This window comes from Nelumbo lutea, chromosome 1 (genome assembly GCF_056320005.1).
Source record: "Nelumbo lutea isolate HS-2025 chromosome 1, American lotus-T2T, whole genome shotgun sequence".
Lineage (NCBI taxonomy): Eukaryota > Viridiplantae > Streptophyta > Magnoliopsida > Proteales > Nelumbonaceae > Nelumbo > Nelumbo lutea.
This window is the reverse complement of record NC_142684.1, coordinates 129,236,090-129,256,801: the sequence shown is the minus strand read 5'-3', so window position 1 is coordinate 129,256,801 and position 20,712 is coordinate 129,236,090. Positions and strand designations below refer to the sequence as shown.

Here is a 20,712-nt window from a genome sequence, read left to right as displayed (position 1 = left end):
ATTCCAGGTAGGCAGGACTGTTCCTTTTCTAGTGGTCGTTCTTCTTGCAAAAGTGACAAGCATCTGATGCTGTCTTTCTTGTACTTCTTGCCCTTAGTGGCTTTCTTCTGAGGCTTCTTTGCCTTTCTCTTTCTCTTGTCTGTCTTGCTAGCTTCAACAAGCATAGCTATAGGCTCATCCTTTTTAATCAGTTCTTCTGCTCAATGCAACATATTGCTGAGCTCTTGTAAACTGACATTTAGCTTGTTCATATTATAAATCATGATGAACGGATTAAAGGAAGGAGGCAAAGAATTATGGATGGCGTCTATCTGGGTTGCAAGGTCCAACCCGGATCCAAGAGCTTCAAGCTCATTGATATAGCCCATCATCCGAAGACAATGGTCATGAACTTGTTGCCCTTTGGACATTTGAGCGGTCATGAACTGTTTCAAGACCTTTTGTCGAGTTTAACGATTCTGCTCTTCATACATCGTCTTGAGGTTGTCCAATATGTCCTTGGCAAGTTCGATCACAGTATTGGATTGTCCAATGAGGAAATTATGTAACACCGGGCAAAGGAGTTTTTCTCCTTCCAATCCTAATAGTTTCTCCTTCGGGCCTCAGAAGCCCTATCACCCGGACACTCTAGGGCAGGATTTTTAGCTACTTTGTCTAACTTTTCGGAAGTTAGGACCAGCATAAGGTTCCTATACCAGTCGGCATATTTCGGGCCCTTCAGCTTGTTGTCATCAAGAAGCGTTGCAAATTGTCCGTTTGTCATTTTCTGATAAAAGAGCAAACATCAATCCACAACCTAATTTGATTCATGTTCATTACATAGATATGGCTTTTAATCTACTTTACATTCCCATTTATTCATCTCTGAGATTTCCCTCCCATCTCAGTGATAGAGACTACGAGTTGTCTCTAGAAATGTCGGAAATCACATAGGGTGCATGGAGCCAACAGTTTCACCTGCATAACCCCACCACTTTTCTATGAATGATCATATCCACTCATCATATGAGCTTTCCCTTTGGCCTCTATCAGACAAGGTTCAAAGCCATTTTTAGGTAAATCTTTTTGTCTAGTGAGTGCTTACCCATCATATTCGTGAACAACAAGGTACCGTGAGAGAGTACCCATTTTCTAGTAAAGCCCCTCCCACATCGGTCTATGACGCACCTATCATCTTATGAAACACTCAGACAAGCCCAACAACAAATGGATATCCCATTTTCTGGTGCGTTTCCTCATTACTGAATGACCCATCCTCATGCTAATGATGGAAGGCCTTTAGAGAGTTCATCATATGAATCTCCCTATCACATGCACTCATATTAGCTAGAGGGAATAGTAATTACGCCCTAGTTTGATCTAGGTCAAACCAAAAGTGGCTCCCACTGGCTTTCATAAAGCCAGATTCCGGTGGGCCCAAATCGGCTAGGGTTCTGAACGTATTGTCTCCATGAGGGGTGGGGCCCACCACTAAGGGAGGTCATCCAATGACCAAAAGGGACACCATGGCAATGATGTGCATTCATCCATGGGTGCGCAAGAGCCACTGTCGAAATTGCATTTACCAAGTTCTTATGGTTCATGCTCGAAGCAATTCACACATCCATACATCGCATGCAAGGATAAATTGATCCAATCAATTAAACATCCGTAAAGCCCATTTGAAGCCCCTTCTTTAATCCATAATATTAACCATTAATATTATCTAGGTATATGGGCTGAATTAGGGATGATCAGTTCGGCCTATGTAGCCTAATCCGCGAAGTGGGCTTTAGCAGTTTTAACAACTTAAAACTGGGCCTTTACAGGTTGGGCCGAATTAAACATTTAATTAATTATCAATCCTTAGGCCTATTAGTGGGAAAAATAGGGCTGACATTCAGCCATGATCGAACCCTAGATTCAGACCAACCAGTTTAGACCAATCTGGTTCGAATGGGTCTAGGGTTTGATCTTTAATTAAAGATTTAATTCAAGAATTAATCTGAAATTAATTACTAATAAAAGAATAGGCAAGAATCAATCAAATAGGGTTATTCGCATAATCCATCCTGCAAAGCAGAGGTTAGATCACAGGTTGCAGTTTCATAAACTACAAATCATAGATAGCGATTCTCCCATCTGCGAAATCTCCTTCTCTATGCCGCCATCTTCGATCCAAAATAAAATAAATAGAAAACCTAATTTCTATTAATAATTACATCAGATCGAATGCCTATACATTCAGTTTAAAAATAAAAAATATATATATATATTTTACAGACCAAATGTAATAAAATAATTAAGAAACTACAAAATCGCAGATTCTCTACGCCAATCAAGATTTCGATCTCCATGTGTACAAACCGCCCAAAAATCAAGAAAATTATAAAGAATAGTTCTAAATAATAATCAGATTTATAAAAATTAATTTCAGATTAATCGCCCATTAACTCGAAACAAATTTTTCAAAAAAAACATCATATCTACGCAAATCGGGTAGAACACCTTCTAATCATTTGCGCATGTTCAGATTTGATCTAATTTGGTTTAAGACTTGAACTTATCTCTAATACCACTGAAGGGAGTGAAATATCCATTGTATGGATGCACAAATCTTGCGGAATAAGGTAGCGAATTTCAAAAAATTTCTCTCCCCTCAACTGGGAATTGCATTCCCTATTTTAGAAAAATAATATTTTTCAAGGATCATTCTTGAATCATGAATCGAACCAGATCAGAACAAAAGTATTAGGAGATGATTATACCTGATACAGAGAAATAATATCTCCCAACGAAGGTTTTCATGCCCAATGAATGATCCAAAGACTTCAGCCACTGAAGATGACGCAGTGTAGAATGGAGTAGAACTAACAGTGTTCTCTCCAAGAACCTAATCCTTCACAAGAAATAGCAGGATGGCACGTAAGCACAGCTTCCTATCAGTCCCTTCACAAGGAACTGATGTCAAGATCAAATCTTGATTTCTCCCACTGAACTAGAGGTCGAACTGGCCGGTGAGGCAACGACAGGAAGGAGGCAGTAAGAGAGGATTTTCGTAGGTGTGCTGAGTTCTCTCTTCTGTGATTTCAGCTCTGAAGACAAGTGAAGAACTTGTGTTGTGCATCTAAAGGCTGTCGCCCTCTCCTCCTTTTGTAGCCTTAAAGGGATCAGCTCCTAATCCCATTAGGAGTTGCTGATCCAAATCATATTTGGATCAGATTTCCCTTTAAGTGATAAGAGAAAACCCTTATCTTATCTGCAAATTGGATCAGCCTTCTCCTAATCTCATTAGGAGGTTTCCAGATCTGAATCACATTCAGATCTAGACTCTCTAAGTGGATAGGGTTAAGACCCAATCCTATCTGCTAATCCAATCTCAGAATTAGCCCCTTATTTAACTGATTAAATTAGCCCAGTTCGAAATGGGCTTTAGGCCCATTAATGTTATGTGCTCACTTAGCCTTCCTAACTACTGACCAGTTGGACTTCCTTGTATGGCGTGGGAACCAAACATTGATCTACACATCAGCAACATGGGTTCAGCCCAGCCTTTGTCACAAGGCCTGGCCGAGTACAATGTTATGGACAGTTTACCCCCTAAAACCCATCACATGGGCTCTATAGGCCCAACACGTACCTTAAGTGGTCCCTGGGCCAAGCCACCTTGGAACACCCAGGGACTGTGGACAGATGCAAGATTATCCCATATGTATTACACTCAATGGTCTTACACTTAACCTCTCAGCCCATAATGATCAAACACTGTCCAACAAGAGAGGACCTCTCCCTCGGCTACAAGGAACAGTGTTGCACTCTCTTTTTATATGGATCTCGGGAATTAAAATATTTTGCAAACATTTTTGGAACAGTGTTGCACTCTCTTCATATAAAATATATTTTTCAAAACAAATATCAACGATTGAAATCGGCTGCCGGCAGTTTAGGTTTCCATTATAGATAGTGCATCTCCGATCATTACCTTTGTCCGAGATAGGGGCTGATCCTGTCACTATGATTACTCACTCAGATGAATTCTCAGGTTATCCCAACATACCCAGGTTTTGACCCCCACTAAGAATCTATCTGATTGGTACATCAAAGACAGCCCAATCCGACACCTAGTGTGGTATCATAATCGAGTCTAGGGGTTGGGTGTACATTTTCAGTTTTGCCCATTAATCTCCAAGGTCCAGGGCAATACTGGAAATCTGGTCTGGTTTAAAGATTCAATTAATCCTACATTGCATGTGCCTTGGGTCTCACCCTGGTGGCTGAGACAGGCCACCCCAACCGACTTTGTGGCACATCAGTGTCAACCTTATCAAGATAGGTCTCCCTAGACCGACCCACTGGCTATGAACATTCTAAACTAACATAAGTCTCATTAAGTTTCCAATTTAAGGGTATTACACAGAAACACACCTCAGGAACATGAATCAAATATGTACTTTATTCATTTACAATAAACTCATATTATACATCATTCTGATCGAAGCTAAGGGCATACAAAAACTATCTAACAATCGATGTGGAAAATTTTGTCCCTTACATATATTCATTGAATTTAAAGCAATTGATGTGGAAAGCTTTGTCCCTTTCATACATTCGTTAAAAATTCTTTCCTCGTTTGGTTTACCCCAAAAACATAGAATTATGCATAAGGGCCATAAAGCCATCCTAAGCTTAGCCATGGGGTTGGCCTAGCTATGCTTAGCACCTAAGATAACAAGATTAACCCAAGAATGGGCTCATATCTAATATATATAAGCTTAAGCATGGCTTTACATGGGCCTAAGCTAGGCTTAACAAAATGGATGGGGGGGAAAATGAGAATATGTATCTCTCTTTTGTTTAAGAAGGAAAGGAGGACAAAATTGTGCTGAAGTGCACTAGAACATGGTAGGTGTCAGCCCCCTAGACGTTTAGCCGAGAATTAATAGGCACATGGCATTGACAAGTGTTAGCACCTAACTTTTGCTCGGTCCCTTCACCTTACCTCTCCGTACCCTCCTCTTAGACCCTAGAAACATGGAAACACAACCAAGTTAATTTGAGACTTTCCAAAACCCAAAATACCCTCCTTTGACACAATCCATGTGACAAATAAGAACCTTGATATCAATATTAATGTTCGATCAGACATCATCCCCAGACGTGGAAAACTATAGCTTAGTTACATATTAATTTTCATAACTAAACTATGCGATATTCAAATTTTAACTACTCCAAAATCAAATCCAACATATCCATCACCTCAAGATCACTAGGAAACAATCAACTAGCGAATCTCAATACGAATCTATGGCAACCAACCACAAAAACATCAAGATTTTATTTTGATAGCCCTGTATGATTGACAAGATCCACCATATCTTTCTTATATCAGAATCATCCACTTGACTCCTCACCCTAATCCATGCCTACCTACCAAATTGTAGCTCAAAATTCCCCCATTTAATCCCCCATAAAGCCTATATCCTATTTCAACAAATCTCATTACCATCTGTCATCCCAACTTCATGACCAATCAGACCTTACCATTGTATTTAGAGACCCAAAAAACCCCAACATGGTAAATTTCATGACCAAACCCTACATTTGATCGTTAAAACAGTAACATTCCATTTTGGGCCTTCTCATTGATTGAAAACCATAAGCTAAGACCATAATCTGAACTAAATCAATCAATCTACACCTCTGATCAAATATCTATCACTTCCATTAGATCCAGGACGTTCAAAAGTGCCAACCCACCAAATTCATTCCAAAATTCCCTCGTTTGACCCTTCATCAAATAAAGATTCTATTTCAGTAAATCTCATTGACACGAACTTGTTAGCCATATATCTTAATCATCTCGACCCTATTTGACAAATCAAACATCACCACTATGTTCAAAGACCCAAAAAAAACCCTAGCATGTCAAATTTCACATCCTAATTCATCTATTTGACCATTAAACTAGAAAGATGCCATTTCGATGTGTCAGATTGAATCACCATATTAATAGTACCAACCTAGGGACTGATGCCAACCCCTTACCTAACTCATTAGAACACCTATACCAATGAAATTAAACTTAATAGACCCAAAAAACCCCAAAACCCAAAGGTACCCTCCACTTAAAGCTAAGAAAAGACAAAATCACATATAAAAGTTCATCAAATTTACATTTTCCACCACTAATAGCCCTAAATACGAGACTACCATGACAGGATGCCCCAAGCTCCCATTGGACGCACAAAGCCCATGAAAACTACACCCAAATCAAAGACAATCTTTCACCAAGAGGAAAAGTTGACTGGTCATCATTTTCTTTGAAAAATCCTTGTTCATTCTCTTGTAAAAGTTTTCTTGAAGCCCAAGCCTTGTGATTGAAAGAATTTTAGACCTCTTATTCTCCATTCCTCTATAAATATAGACCCAACTCAAGCTTTGAAAGGAAGAGGAAACTTGAAGGAGGCCCCCAAAGAGAGAGAGAGCTAGAAAGGAGGACAGAGAAGAGAAAATAAAGCTTTCTCTCAGCCCATATACCTCTTGTTCACCTAAAATTCGGAGGTACTCTGAACCTCAAATTCCAAACTTTCCTCCTCCATTTTCAAGTGGAAGTTGTTACAACCAGAAGCACTCCCTATCTCGAGACCCCATTTAAACTTCATTCTATCTCACCCCTAGTTGCTGGAAAACTTTTGACAAGGTACATACGAAAGGTAAGTCTTTCATTTTTACTTTTAAACTTGATTTTGTAATTATCTGTTTCTTTCTTTTTTTTTCTAGATTGCTTAAAGTTCTGAGACCTTGGAGAAGCATTGTCCTTCACTTCTTCTAGACTAGGTATAGAAGTAGAGAGGCAAGGGTCTTAGGGAAATTAGTACCTAAGACCCGATAACATCACCTCAAAATCGGTCTTATGAGAAGCTAAGAGCATGTTTCTCTAGATTTCATAAATTTTGGCAACTGTGTTTATTGGTTTTCTAAAAGAAATTAAACTTGAATAAGTCCTGTATTGGGCTGCTATAGCAACTTGGAGAGAGGGGTGCATAATATCTTCCCTCTCCCAATCCTTGGGACTCGAAATCTCTCAGTTGTCAACATTTTTCATGGAGAATGGAGTCACTATCAAAGACTTAAATCAAAACTTTCATATTTGAAAATAAGGGCCTATTCCCTCTAAAAAATGGGTGGCAACTCCATTTATGTGAACTGACCATGAACTTCCTAGAGCTCACAACAAGTCTAGCACTAAGGCTACATAGGTAGGTGCTAGGCTAAGTGAACTATTGTTGCCCACAACAAAGGCAGATGGGCCCAAAGTAGACTTAGGCATGTCGTAATGCACATAGATTGCAGGCGTATTGGTGGATGGGTGTTGATGCCTTGGACTTAGACTTGACACTTGATGCAAATGCAAAGGCAAAGGTGCATGCTGAAGGCCGGGCTATGTGCCTTAGGCATAAGCAATGTGCAAGCAAAGTGCTGGTGATGTGTAGTGGTAGCAATATGATTTTTCAATTACCTTGATGTTCTCTTCTGGCAAGCTGGGTACCTGTGTCCCAAGGTTGGATGGGGCAAGCGGTGATTTTGGTTATGATATGCAGGCAACCAAGGCATTGCATGTGTACTTAGTAGCAAGACAAACTCGATTGCTTATACAATTGGTCAAGCACAAACGCAAATACGCTACAGGCGTTCAACTAAGGCAATTAATGAGCTAGGAGCTACATGTACCCTTTGTATTGTCACAGGTGAGCTAGTAGGTGAGTGAGGAGTTAGATGCCCATGTGGATTGGCCACGATCATCCAAGCTGCACATACACCACAAATGCAGGTTATCGTGACTTATATCGAGCAGTTATGGGCCGTTGGCTTATGTGTTTGCTGTGAAGCGCAACACAACAGACTAGAGTTAGGTTGGGAGGTCAACTTGGATGATTGCTCTTCAACTCTAGCCCTAGGTTTGGATCAGATGTCCTTATGGGGATTGGAAGTAATAGTTGCTTTGTATAGGACCATTTTCGGGGGTTTGTAAGGCACTCCCTATTGTTGCTTTGTATAGGACCATTGAGTGGGAACCCTTTAACAACCTTTGTTGTATGTTGTTTCTTTACCGTCACTCCCTATTGTTTGGCTAACCAAGGTAGTGGCACTTGGTGCCATACAAGGGCTTAATAGGAGAAAAACAAATACCCATGTGACAAAAGGCATGGATCACACGTTGGACTGCATTAGGCCAAGCCAAGGTTGGGTTTCCAGCTAATTCTAAGGGCTATAAAGCCATCCTGAGAGTTGTCATAAGCTCAATCAGGCTAGGCTTAGCACCAAGTTGGGCTTGGTTTTACATGGGTCAAGCTGCACTGAGCCAAGGTTCCAAGTGTACAACTTTGAACATATTATACTTAATATATTGATATTGTACATACTTGCCTTGGATTCATGTCCAAGCCATATATCAATACATACATATATGTATTGATATGTATGTATGTTTTTAGGTTAAACTGGGTTTGGATGCAAACCCAAAACAAAATACCTAGGAAGTCTAAAATCTTCAGGAGCAAGTTAGAAATTATAACTCGTAGCTTGGAACGGTCCCTAGGTTCAAACAGAAACTTGAGTTTAATAAGACTTTTGATAGCCAAGAAAAAAAAACTGTTTGGCAGGGCTGAAGTGCGGTAGCTTTGAGATAGGCTTTACATGAACCACTCATAAGCTAAAGTTTTTATTATCTCTCACAAAGTGCACCCCACAACACATTACAACTATGCATGGAGAACATCTCCCTGTGAATGAGAACATATAAGTACGGGAGATGTTCCCAATGTGTGTGGGGTTGATATGGTGAGCACTTTATGAAGAATTAGGATTTCCAAAAATTGTCCCAACATGCTCTATATCTATTCATCTCACCATGAGTGCGATGTACCAGACTTTTTTGTGGGTCGGGCTTCAAGCCTAACTTTACATTATATCAGGCTTGGGCTTTAGATTGGGCCCATTCAAATTTTGGCAAAAGCTAAGCCTGAGCCCAAGCTCAACCTATGAACAAGTCTAGTGCAGACATAGATCATGTTGGAAGTGTTAGAACATTATTTTGTTGTGAGCAAATCAGGCCTCTTTATGAGGAGCCAATCTAGACTCCATAAGCAATATTTGAAGGGTTCTCTGTTTTAGACTTTTAGCCTCTTTAAATAAGATCCATTGATTGAGTCGCTTCTAAGAAGCTACTTATGATGGCTTCATCAAAATGTTGATTTTTTGGCTCATAGAAGGTTTTTTTTTTTTTTTTTGACTTTTTGGATTTTTACCAAACAAGGGCTAAAGACTATGGGTTATTTTGGTACTTGTGTCACCAAAAGCTACTGCATGAAAGCCCTCCCAAATGAACAATGACTTATCCAAATCACTTCAAAGTAGTTGAACCAGCTTAGTGGAATCTTCAATTCATCCTCCCAAACGGGCCCTAAATACTTCGAGTTGAAACTTGAGAGCAGACGTAGGAGATGGAGTCTGGATCACCTTCCAACCATTTACCAACATGATCTCACACCACACATCTCATACATGATGGGTCCCACTTTTTTTGGTGAGTCCCAGTCTCATGGTGAGATGTGTGGTGTTAGATCAAGTTGGTAGAGGGTTGGAATGTATTTTGTTGGCAAAGATCTCAGCACTAGGAGATGCACTATGATGGTATTAGTGCATCGGTGCCATGTAGACTTGTTCATGGGTTGGGTCGGGCCAAGTTTTGCTATGTATCAACAGAATACATTTACACCTGAACCCAAGCCCAGCCCGACCATTGGGCCTAGGTTTTGAGCCCGAGTCCAGCTCTCATATAAACCTGAAGCTTGGGCCTGAGCCCGATCAAAAATTTGAAAACAATTTTTTTTCTTTTCTATTTAATAAAAATGTGCTTTATTTATATTAAAAGCCTTTAAAACGCAAAAATGATAAAAAAATCTCACTATTACTTGAAAATAATATTAAAAAAAAAAGAAAAAATATTGTATTATCAAGTCAAATTCGGGCTCAGGCCGGATATTTTGAAAAAGCCCAAATCCAGCCCCAAAAAAGGCTGGGCCCATTATTTTAGGCCCGAGCCGGAGCCCATGAGCCCGGCCAGCCCGTCGGGCTACCCGGTGTGGTGACATGTAATTTTTGAGTGGGTAAGTGGAGGGGTAGGGCAGGCATTTCCAGTATAAAACGAGCTTTTAGGGCTTAGGGCTCCTCTCCAGTCGCTACTGCAAAACTCCAACTCTCAAGAGATGGGTCGTGTGATCAGAGCACAGCGTAAGGGTGCTGGATCAGTGTTCAAGTCCCACACCCACCACCGGAAGGGACCGGCCAGATTCAGAAGCCTCGACTTCGGCGAACGCAATGGCTATCTCAAGGGTGTGGTCACCGAAATCCTCCATGACCCAGGTCGAGGTGCTCCACTCGCCCGGGTGACCTTCCGCCATCCCTTCCGCTACAAGCACCAGAAGGAGCTCTTTGTCGCCGCCGAGGGCATGTACACCGGCCAGTTCGTCTACTGCGGTAAGAAAGCCAATCTCATGGTGGGTAATGTTCTCCCACTCAGGTCGATCCCTGAGGGAGCTGTTGTTTGCAACGTCGAACACCATGTCGGTGACCGAGGTGTCTTCGCCAGATCTTCTGGAGATTATGCGATTGTTATTAGCCACAACCCGGATAATGGCACCACCAGGTACGAATATGCTTCTCATGATTTTCGATTGATTTTGATATTGTGGCCAATGGGGTTTCTTTTCGTATTTCCATTCAATATTGTTCACATGTATTTCCTTTTCTGTATTTTCTGTATGTAGGTTTCTTTACCATATGAATTCTTCATTTCAGTGCTAATTTAAACCGTCTAATTGAAATGAATGAGATATTTTTGTTTTTAGGTTGGATAGGTGTGGATCTGTAGTGAATTCTGCCTAACCAGCTTTTTGTAAGATGTTGTTTCACTTTGTTCTTCTAGTTGCTAATAAATGCATTAGATGTATGTACCAAAATATATGCTGTCTGTGTCTCAACTGCTTTATAACAAGTTCTAATCAGTTGTTAGATGGTTACTTGTGTGCTTTTGTTGACTTTATGCAAAATATCCGTGCTGCTGTCAGCCAGAAACAGATCAAGAAATTAGAATCAATTATCAATCCCTGAAGATAATGCGCAACAGTAGCCACATTTAATGAACTGTTTATGTTTGTAATTGGGTTAGACTCAGAGTTAATCCCAAAATGAAGTATGTGCAAAGTAGCCCACTCTTTCCAGAAACATTGAACTGTGGAATCATTTTATTATTATCTAAACCACATACTTAAATCCTCCTTTTCTAAATAACGGTTTCTCATAATTTGTCTGAAAGGGGGAGAAATGTCATATGAGACTTTAAGGAGAAAATGGTTTTTTAAAGTTTAAGGAGAAATGGAAACTAATTTGGTGGTAAGGAAATTATTATTTGTGATAAGAAATTTCTATGGTTTAAGATATTAGGCTTTTTTATGTGTTTATATGTGTGTATTTTAGTATCCAGTCAAGTGAATGAAACTGAGATCTGTAACTTTCAATAAATGAGAAAAAATGGCAAGCCACAAATGCCAGTAACGTGTTCTTTTGGATTGCTCTTGTTCTCTTTACTTTCTGTTCCTTTAAAAGGTTTTGAGGAAAACCGAGTGAGGGTTTTCATCTCATAATTGGAGTGATTAGCTTGCAAGTGTGGGGTGAATTGCCCTGGTTATCCTATAGTACTTCCCAGACAATAGAGACCAAACAATAAGAGCGGATCTTGGGTCATTGGGTGTGTTGAAGGTGGATCATTGTTCCTTGTTAATTTGGGGATTAGTATTTTGGATTTCAAGTTCTTCTATCGTGGCACTTGGTCAGTGGTTTGGTGCCTAATTACTTTGTCAATTTGCTCTATTGCTTGCAAGTGATATAAATTTTTGAAAGCAAGTGCCGTTGGATGTCTCTTGGTTGTGATTTTTGAAACTATTGTGTTTCCACCGGTGAAGAATGGCATGTAAATGATCTCTTGTTGGCCATTTGCTCTAAAAGCCAACCTTCATGTTGAAACAGAAAGCTGTCCTGTTCACTGGTTTGACAGTTCAGTTAGGCAGTTTGCCTGTTGTAACAATCATAACCATAAAAAATGGGGGCATACAATCAGCTTTTCATTACCACTTTTTTGTTTATCAGTGAAAGATAATTTTTTTAATAGCTTTCCATTACCACTTCAATTGGGTCAATGATGGTTTGAATATATTGCTGGTGGGGCATTAGCAAATTGATCGTCTATTATGTAATATAATGTGAGAGATGGAGGTCATTATTGTGATTCTGACAATGAATTATTAACCGGAAAAGCATGCAATCTTATAACTGAAGGCTAGTTGGTGGCACACTTGCTTGTACTCTAATAAAGTCTTGGTGTTAGCATTTTTTCCTTAAGCTTTTTGATCAGTCTTGTGGGAAGTACATGGGCAAGCATATAGCTGGCCTTTAAAGGAGTTGATTGTTGATGGAAACATGTGGTTAGAAAAAATACATCATCGTTTATACTTAGCAATTGTTTGCTGAAGTTCATGCTTCAGCATTTATCAGCAATACCCTGGGGTTCTCCATGTTTGCTTGAGATACTCCTGGTGTTCCTACTACTGCTGGCTGTATTTGGTTCATGTTTGCTTGAGAAGGTTGTTTGATGCTTAAGTTCTGAATGTTTGCTTGGGCCAGTTGTTTATCGAATCTGATAACCTCGTGTTATCTTTAGGATCAAGCTCCCCTCTGGAACCAAGAAGGTTGTTCCAAGCGGGTGTCGAGCCATGATTGGCCAGGTTGCTGGTGGAGGCAGGACTGAGAAGCCACTCCTCAAGGCAGGGAACGCCTATCACAAGTACAGGGTCAAGAGGAACTGCTGGCCCAAGGTTCGTGGTGTTGCTATGAACCCTGTGGAGCATCCCCATGGTGGTGGTAACCACCAGCACATTGGTCATGCAAGTACAGTTCGTCGTGATGCTCCTCCCGGACAAAAGGTTGGTCTCATTGCCGCCAGGAGGACTGGTCGTCTTCGAGGTCAAGCTGCTGCAACTGCTGCCAAAGCTGAGAAAAGTGCTTAGTGAAATTATACGTCTGGTCCAGTTTTCATCATGTACTCTTTCTGTGCAATCTCAGACATCTCTATTTGTTTGTTCACTTGCTACCTTTTAATCAAGAGGGATATATTGAAGTTTTGTTCTAGTTTTAGACTTTTAGGAGTGAGATCTGGTCATTCAACATTGATTATTTCTACTACTATCCATTTTTGCAATCTTTATATTCTGTCTTGCTGACCTTCATGGCTTCATGTTTGATAACGTTTGCTTCAAAACTCAGAAGGACCGTTATTGTAGATGGCATCTCGAGATTGGAGAGCTATTGTGGATTTCTAAAGAAATAAAGATTGAGCTGCTTGTCCAAAATCCAAATCCATGCAGTGAGAGGAGCTTCTTAAATCTCAACTTTGAGAATTGAGATCCAGGCCTCGCTGGATAAATGATGCATCAAGCAATTGCGATTTGCCCCTCTCAGAATACACCTGGTAGCGCTTACCTCATATTACATTTGAATTCATGTTTATTGTTTCCAAGGCCCTGTTTGCCTTTTGGTAAGTTACTCGGGTAAGTGCATTTATCTATGTTCTTTTAGCTACAGAAATCTACTATTAAAAGGGACAATTTTGTTCTATCCAATTGCTGGCAACTTTCTCCTTAGGTGGAAAAATTATTCTTCCACATGGAAGATGGGTATCACTTACCTAGATAAATTATTTGTCCACATGGTCTTCATATAAATCTAAAAAATATGGGTACCAACTCCCGCCCCCCCCCCCTAAAATCCAATTTAGTTATCTAGATTCCTAAATTAGAAACCAATCATGAGATTGAAATTGTTAAATCTTTTCGTATTCAAATGTTTATTTTTTTTATTTATTTGTATTTTAAAATAAATAAAAATTCAGAAGATAATTGGAGGCATTTGAATTTTTAAAGCCAAACAAGTGGGTTTAATTTACATGACAACTTCTAAATAATATGGGCTTCCATGAGTCCAAGGCCCAAGTTTACATAAATGTCTTAATGGCTTTAGGATCCAAGTGTATTTAAGTTCAATTTGACCCATCTCCTATTGTAATAGGGTGGTCTTATTGGCAAAACCACTAATTCCTACATAATGATGCATGTATAGGAGTTAATGTTAATCCAACACCTCACTCACAAGGGATTAGTTAGCTAAATGGGATGAAATGGCAATCATAATCCTTGGTTATAAATAGCCTTGCATAGGAAGAAAGATGTCTCTTTTCTTCTTTTTGAGAGAATCACACTATAAGAAGCTCTCAGACATCAACATTGAATATTGCAAGCAACCACAAGTTCTTGCAACCTCCAACAATTGCAAAATCAAGAGAAAAGAAAGAGGGGAAAAGTTTCTCCGTTCTCTACAACACTTGGATTCAAGCTCTCCAAAGAAGATCAAGCCATCGCAAAATGACCCTTCTTAGAGAAGCATTCTTCACAACCGATCAAGTGCGAAGCTCGGAGTGAAGAAATCTACACCAAATCTCCCAAAGCACCAAAGTCAAGGAAATCTATATCAACACTTCAAGAAGTACGAGAAACACGCCAATGACCCTCGTCTTCACCAAATTTGACCATCAAGCAAAGGCTGCTCACGTCATCAAGTAGAAATCAAAGAGAGTTTATTCCCTTGTTTGTTTTCTTTATTACAAACTTATTTTTATAATTTGTCTCCATATTTTGTGCTAATTGAAATACACAAAATTTGTGTCAACAATAACATTTTGATATAAGATTGCATAGGTTTATAGATGTATCAATTTCTTCTTAATTAAAAAGAAATCATAAAATTGTATCATTATCATGTAGAATATACTAAGTTCTTTTTTCTTATGTAACTTTATCTAGTTTTGAAATTTCATTAAAAAAACCATATGCCTAATTATTGTATTCAACCATAAAACATACATTGACACAATTTCTAAATGAATATATAATTACTATCTAATTTTTATTTGCAAACATTACAAAAATGAAAAAGAAAATATTGAAGAACAAATTCCAATTGTTCTATGGATATTATAGATCATCCATATATATTCAACATATTCTTGGCCATATCACAAGAAAATATAAATAATTATTTTTATTTATTTATTTTCAAAAATTAAAATAATAGATATTGAAGAAATTTCAATTGTTATATAGATATAATAAATCGCCATTCGATTCCCAACATATTCAATCTTTAAGTAGATAATAAAAAATAACTAATTAATTATTATTTATATTTTAATTCTAATAATTACAACAATAAAATAAATAAATATTGAATAAGAAATTTCAATTGTTTTATGGATATGATCATATGATAGAACATCCACAAATTTACAACATACTCAATCTTTATGGGTAAATTAAATTATATAAAATTTTCCTTTGTGGTTATTTTACATTTTCCCCGAACTTCTTAAAAAATCCATAAATCAATTTATAATACCAAAAAAATCTATGATTTTGAACACAAAAATTGTAGATCAAAATTTATTTGACCATTCTAAATCATTTAAATAAAAAACACAAGAAATAAAAATATATATGAAAAAAATACCCATTTTCTCAATATTTTCATAATTTTGAAAACTATTCACAAAACTTGATAACTAACACTTGTTTTGTGTGTGTTTGTTTCTAAATCTCACAATTTGCGAATGGGGTTTATTGTTTTAGAGGCTTTTTGGGCTGAAAGAAGGCTTCTTTTTGGGGTTGGAAGCCTTCCTTCAGGAATTCATAGCGTATCCATTGATACGCCACTCCAATAGGGGTACAACTTGGGTGGGTCCAACCTGAGCCCGAACTTACTAGGCCCAAAACTTTACACGGGTTGGGCTTGGATTTTGGTCCTTGGGTTGGGCTTGGGCTCAAGAAGTCAGGCTTTTGTATTTTTTGGGCTAGGCCTGAGCCTATTCCTTTGGTAGCCCAAACATGGCCGAACTATACATATTCATACATACATATGTATATATAGGTAAATATATATGTGTATATGTATACTTTTAGAATGATTTCATTGACCAACCCGAGCCCAAGCCCAATCCAAATACATCAAATTACAATGCGGGTTGGAAAAATTAGGCTTGACCTTGGGCTCAGCCTAGGCTCGGGCCTTAAGCTTAAATTTTAGGGTCGGCCCTAGGTTGACCATAAACCCAGCCCAACCTGCCCGATTTACACCCCTAACTTCTAATATTCACTTATATGCTATCAATATGAAGTGGTACAATGAAAATTTTAAGAAACACTCATTCCTTATATTAGTTATTCAATGATACGATACAATACGCCTTGTATCAGGAGTATGTAGGGTTGTCAATGGGTTGGGTGTAGGTAGAACTGAAATCAACCCAACAAGAAATACTCAGCACCTGAAACTGAATTATGCCCGATATGGGTATGCAATGAACCAAAACGATCAGTTCTTTTATATATAGGGTTCCAAACTAATAGTAATTAGGACAATATATCAAAAACCGGAAATGAACCATTTAGAACCAAAATTGACCCAATCAATTTTGATCCCTCAAATTGAACCCGACCCATTGACAACCCAAGGAGTATCATGTCCAAATTTTAAACCTTAATCGCAAATGGAAGTTCATAGCTAAGTGTCACAACCCTAAAGGTAGCAATCTTTAATTTACCCAAAAAAATTTCTATTCATCCCCTCATGGGTTTCTTTACTACTTGATGCAAGAAAACAGGTCATGGAGCTTACATCTATTAACTTGTAAACATATTTATAGGCTTTAGGGTGTTCCTAATTTTACTGAGGTAACTCCATTCTCTTGATCCTATTTGGAGACAGAAATTAGTCAAATAACTGTTGCAACTGTCAAACAAATATTAGGGTTTTAGGAATCTAGAGTATAATATGGTTATATAGTCGTGCATGTCTTTTTTCTAACCAGAATCGTAGTATAAGGATATAACATGGAAAGCAAGCTCTAGCCATCTCTTGTGGACGTTCAATCAAAGGTCTTATTATCACATATCAGCAATTAACTCTATTAACTCTGATGCTACCAGCTTAATATATATAAAATTTTATATTTAATTTTATATATATATATATATATATATATATATATATATATATATATATAATTGTATACATCAAAATGCATATAAAATAAAATTTTAAAACTTTTTTTTGTTTATTTTGTTAGTTTATTTTATTTTTTTATTTTTTAAATTATCTCTCATGATTTGACTTGGCTCAAGGCTCAACTTACAGACCTGCCCAGTTCATGGCACGATATGGGCTGCCTGGACTCGGGCCATGGGTCATGCCGGGCTGACCCTCAGAGTATCTTAGGAAAATGAAACACAGCCTGGATCAGCCCGCGGGCCACCATGACACGGCCCGCCAAAAGCACGAGCCTCCCATAGGCCGTGCTGTGCCAGCACTGCCACCTAAAAGAAAAAAAATGCGTATAAACCGATTGGTTGGCCTCCTCATAAATCAAATAATTGGGCATCTGGCTCCGAGCTTCAAACCTCTAGACTAGTGACTACAAATTTATGTAAGTGTTTGATATCAATGCAGTTAGCGCTTCCTCCGTGTTAAAGTCATGTAGATGTTTTTTTTTTAAGTGTTCTTAAACAGTTTGAAGTAATATTCATACCTTAGTGAAAACATTTTTTTTAAATATATCAAAATGATGTTTTTAAAGGAAGCCACGGAATACTTTAACAAATCTCAAGGCATTGCTGCATTGATATCAAATATGACATATGTAGAAGTGGTAATTGGGCGGGTTGGGTTGGGTTTGGTTTGGAATCCAATTCATCTAGTCCGTCAACCCATTAATAATTCAGTTATATAAAATAATGGATTGGATTGAACCCAAATCCACCTCAACCTAATTCAACCTCCCCAAACCCATTAATTATATATATATATATATAACAAAAAACTAACTCCCACTTGACAAATAAATTGGTCATAGCTTGGTGATAATAGTAGTTGTTATTTGCACAAGTGGTGAATGTTCAAATCATAGTATATGCATGCTATTTTTACACAAGTGGTGAAGCCAATTGATTATTGATGTAACCGTTTTCGGCCATGTACCAATGTTTTGTGATGTAAAATTTTTTGGCTAAGTACCTCGTTATTTGACCCGGTGGTGGCATGCCTTAGTGACGAGCTGATTGGTGGCGAACTCCCTGGGGGAGAACTGCTTGGTGGCGAACTGCCCGGTGGCGAGCCCCCTGGTGGAGAGCTACTTGGTGACAAACTGCGAACTGCTTGGTGGCGAACTGCCTGGTAGTGCTCCCTGGTGGCGAACTACCTGGTGGCGAACTGCTTAGTGGCGAACTGCCTGGGGGTGAACTGCCTGGTGGCGAACTACCTGGGGGCGAACTGCCTGGTGGCGAGCTGCCTGGTGGCAAACTGCCTGTGAACTCCCTAGTGGCGAACTGCCTGATGGCAAACTGCCTGGTGGCGAACTGCCTGATGGTGAACTGCCTGGTGGCGAACTGCTTATTAGGTGGCCGATGCCTTAGAGAATGTTGGAGCTCCCTGGTGCGGCGCAATCTGACTGCCCTAAACATGAGGTGGTCTTCTCTACTTTGTAGGCTGCGGGAGATGAGAGACCTGCGAGAACTTCATCTTTTCCTCCTCTTTGTAGGTGGCGAGAGCTGAGAGACCTGCGAGAACTTCATCTTTTCCTCCTCTTTGTAGGTGGCGGGAGCTGAGAGACCTGTGTGAACTCCATCTTTTCCTCCTCTTTGTAAGCGGCGGGAGTTGAAGGACCTGCGAGAACTGAATCAGAGGTCCCGGGGGTATTTTCCCGGAGGGGGCTCTCCGACGCTTAAGTTAGCACTCTTATTGTAGAGAGCTTTGAAGATAATATGAGAGAGCTAAAGAGCAGGGGTTACTGCCCTTTTTTCCTCCCCCTCCCCTTTGGGGGGTGAGGTCTTTATATATTGGAGTCCTCACGGGTTAGGTGGGTGAAAAGCCTCCAAACGGTAAGACTCGTCGCATCCTGTCAGAACCGGGGTACGGTGGTGAACTCCTCAAGGTCGTCAGGCTGGCGCTTGTGTCAAGCGGCCAGGTCGGCGCCTGGGCCCGGTTGTCAGAGGGGTGCCTGCGTCAGTCGACGGGTTAGTGTCTAGGCCAGGTCGCCAGGTCGGCGCCTGTGTCAGTCGGCAGGTCAATGTCTAGAACAGGTCGTCAAGCTGGCGCCTGTGTCAGTCGGCGAGTCAGTATCTAGGTCAGGTTCGTCAGGTCGGCGCCTGTGTTAGTCGGCGGGTCAGTGTCTAGACCAGGTCGTCAAGCTGGCGCCTATGTCAGTCGGCGGGTCAGTGTCTAGGCCAGGTTCGTCGGTGGGCACCTTGGCCAGATCATGCGCTAGGCTGGTCCAGGTCGGCCAGGTCGCGCAGGCCGCATGCCGCACGCAGCTCGCGCAGGTCGTGCGCAGTTCACGCAGGCCGCGCGCACGCCGCGCAGGTCGCGCGTGCCTCGCGCGCCGCGCAAGTCGCGTGTGCCGCGCGTAGGTCGCACAGGCACGCGTCAGGCCGCGCGCAGGTCACACCAGGCCGGCCAGACTGGTGCCCGGGTGGGTCATCAACTTCATAAGTTTGTTGGCTGGGTGTTTTCCTAGTTGTCACGAGGTGCCACGTGTCACAATTTCACTAGAGGGACAAATTTGCCCTCATCAATAGCCCCCCATCCCGAGTTGATAGTAACTCAGCGAAGGGAGTAGATTTCTTTTGGCCCGTAAGTCGATGAGCTAGTAAGTGATGATCCAATTACTAGTGTGGCCTATAGGCTTTGGGAGCGACTCGTAGTCTACTCTTTTTTTACTTTGCCCGTGTCGGAGAGGCGACCGGGTCTTAAGTAGTAATGTGGCCCGTAGGCTTTTGGGAGCGACTCGTAGTCTACTCTTTTTTTACTTTTGCCCATGCCGGAGAGGCGACCGGGTCTTAAGCAGTAATGTGGCCCGTAGGCTTTTGGGAGTGACTCGTAGTCTACTCTTTTTTGACTTTGCCCGTGCCGGAGAGGCGACCGGGTCTTAAGCAGTAATGTGGCCCGTAGGCTTTTGGGAGTGACTCGTAGTCTACTCTTTTTTTACTTTTGCCTGTGCCGGAGAGGCGACCGGGTCTTAAGCAGTAATGTGGCCCGTAGGCTTTTGGGAGTGACTCGTAGTCTACTCTCTTTTTTGACTTTGCCCGTGCCAGAGAGGCGATCGGGCCTTAAGCAGTAATGTGGCCAGTAGACTTTTGGGAGTGACTCGTAGTCTACTCTTTTTTGACTTTTGCCTGTGCTGGAGAGGCGACCGGGTCTTAAGTAGTAATGTGGCCCGTAGGCTTTTGGGAGTGAATCGTAGTCTACTCTTTTTTGACTTTTGCCCGTGCCGGAGAGGCGACTGGGTCTTAAGTAGTAATGTGGCTCGTAGGCTTGGCCTACATCAGCTTTGTAATGCCGGTCACCTACTCCTACAAGAAACTACTAGGGGCTCGACCTTCGGGGGCAGCACTACTAACTTTAGGTTGCCAGCTCACATGGGAGCCTTGGAAGGCTCGACCAGTAAGGGCGCCTATGTAGTCAGTTGGCCGCCAACTCCCGCGGAAGCTACGAAGAGCTCATCTTTGTAGGGGGGAC

General features: G+C 40.5%; 1 protein-coding gene across 3 annotated transcripts; it reads left to right on the top strand.

Moving 5' to 3' along the window:
- The first annotated feature begins 10,169 nt into the window (after positions 1–10,169).
- On the top strand, positions 10,170–13,715 carry LOC148877514 (large ribosomal subunit protein uL2-like). 3 transcript variants are annotated; one of them, XM_088942081.1, is made up of 3 exons: positions 10,170–10,687; positions 12,758–13,135; positions 13,360–13,715. In XM_088942081.1, the coding sequence occupies exons 1-2, from the start codon at positions 10,248–10,250 to the stop codon at positions 13,101–13,103; spliced, it is 786 nt and encodes a 261-aa protein (XP_088798207.1). In that variant the 5' UTR covers positions 10,170–10,247; the 3' UTR covers positions 13,104–13,135; positions 13,360–13,715. The 3 variants fall into 3 exon arrangements, with proteins under 3 accessions (XP_088798207.1, XP_088798208.1, XP_088798206.1); XM_088942082.1 differs by having other exon boundaries at positions 10,205–10,687; positions 13,377–13,715; XM_088942080.1 differs by lacking the exon at positions 13,360–13,715 and having other exon boundaries at positions 10,205–10,687; positions 12,758–13,300.
- Positions 13,716–20,712: the final 6,997 nt, after the last annotated feature.

What these genes read in the sequence shown, in the direction of transcription:
- LOC148877514 (XM_088942081.1), top strand. Translation starts at nt 10,248, where the DNA reads ATGGGTCGTGTGATCAGAGCACAGCGTAAGGGTGCTGGATCAGTGTTC. An exon ending in CCGGATAATGGCACCACCAG is followed by an intron (nt 10,688 to 12,757) that starts GTACGAATATGC and finishes TGTTATCTTTAG; the next exon opens with GATCAAGCTCCCCTCTGGAA.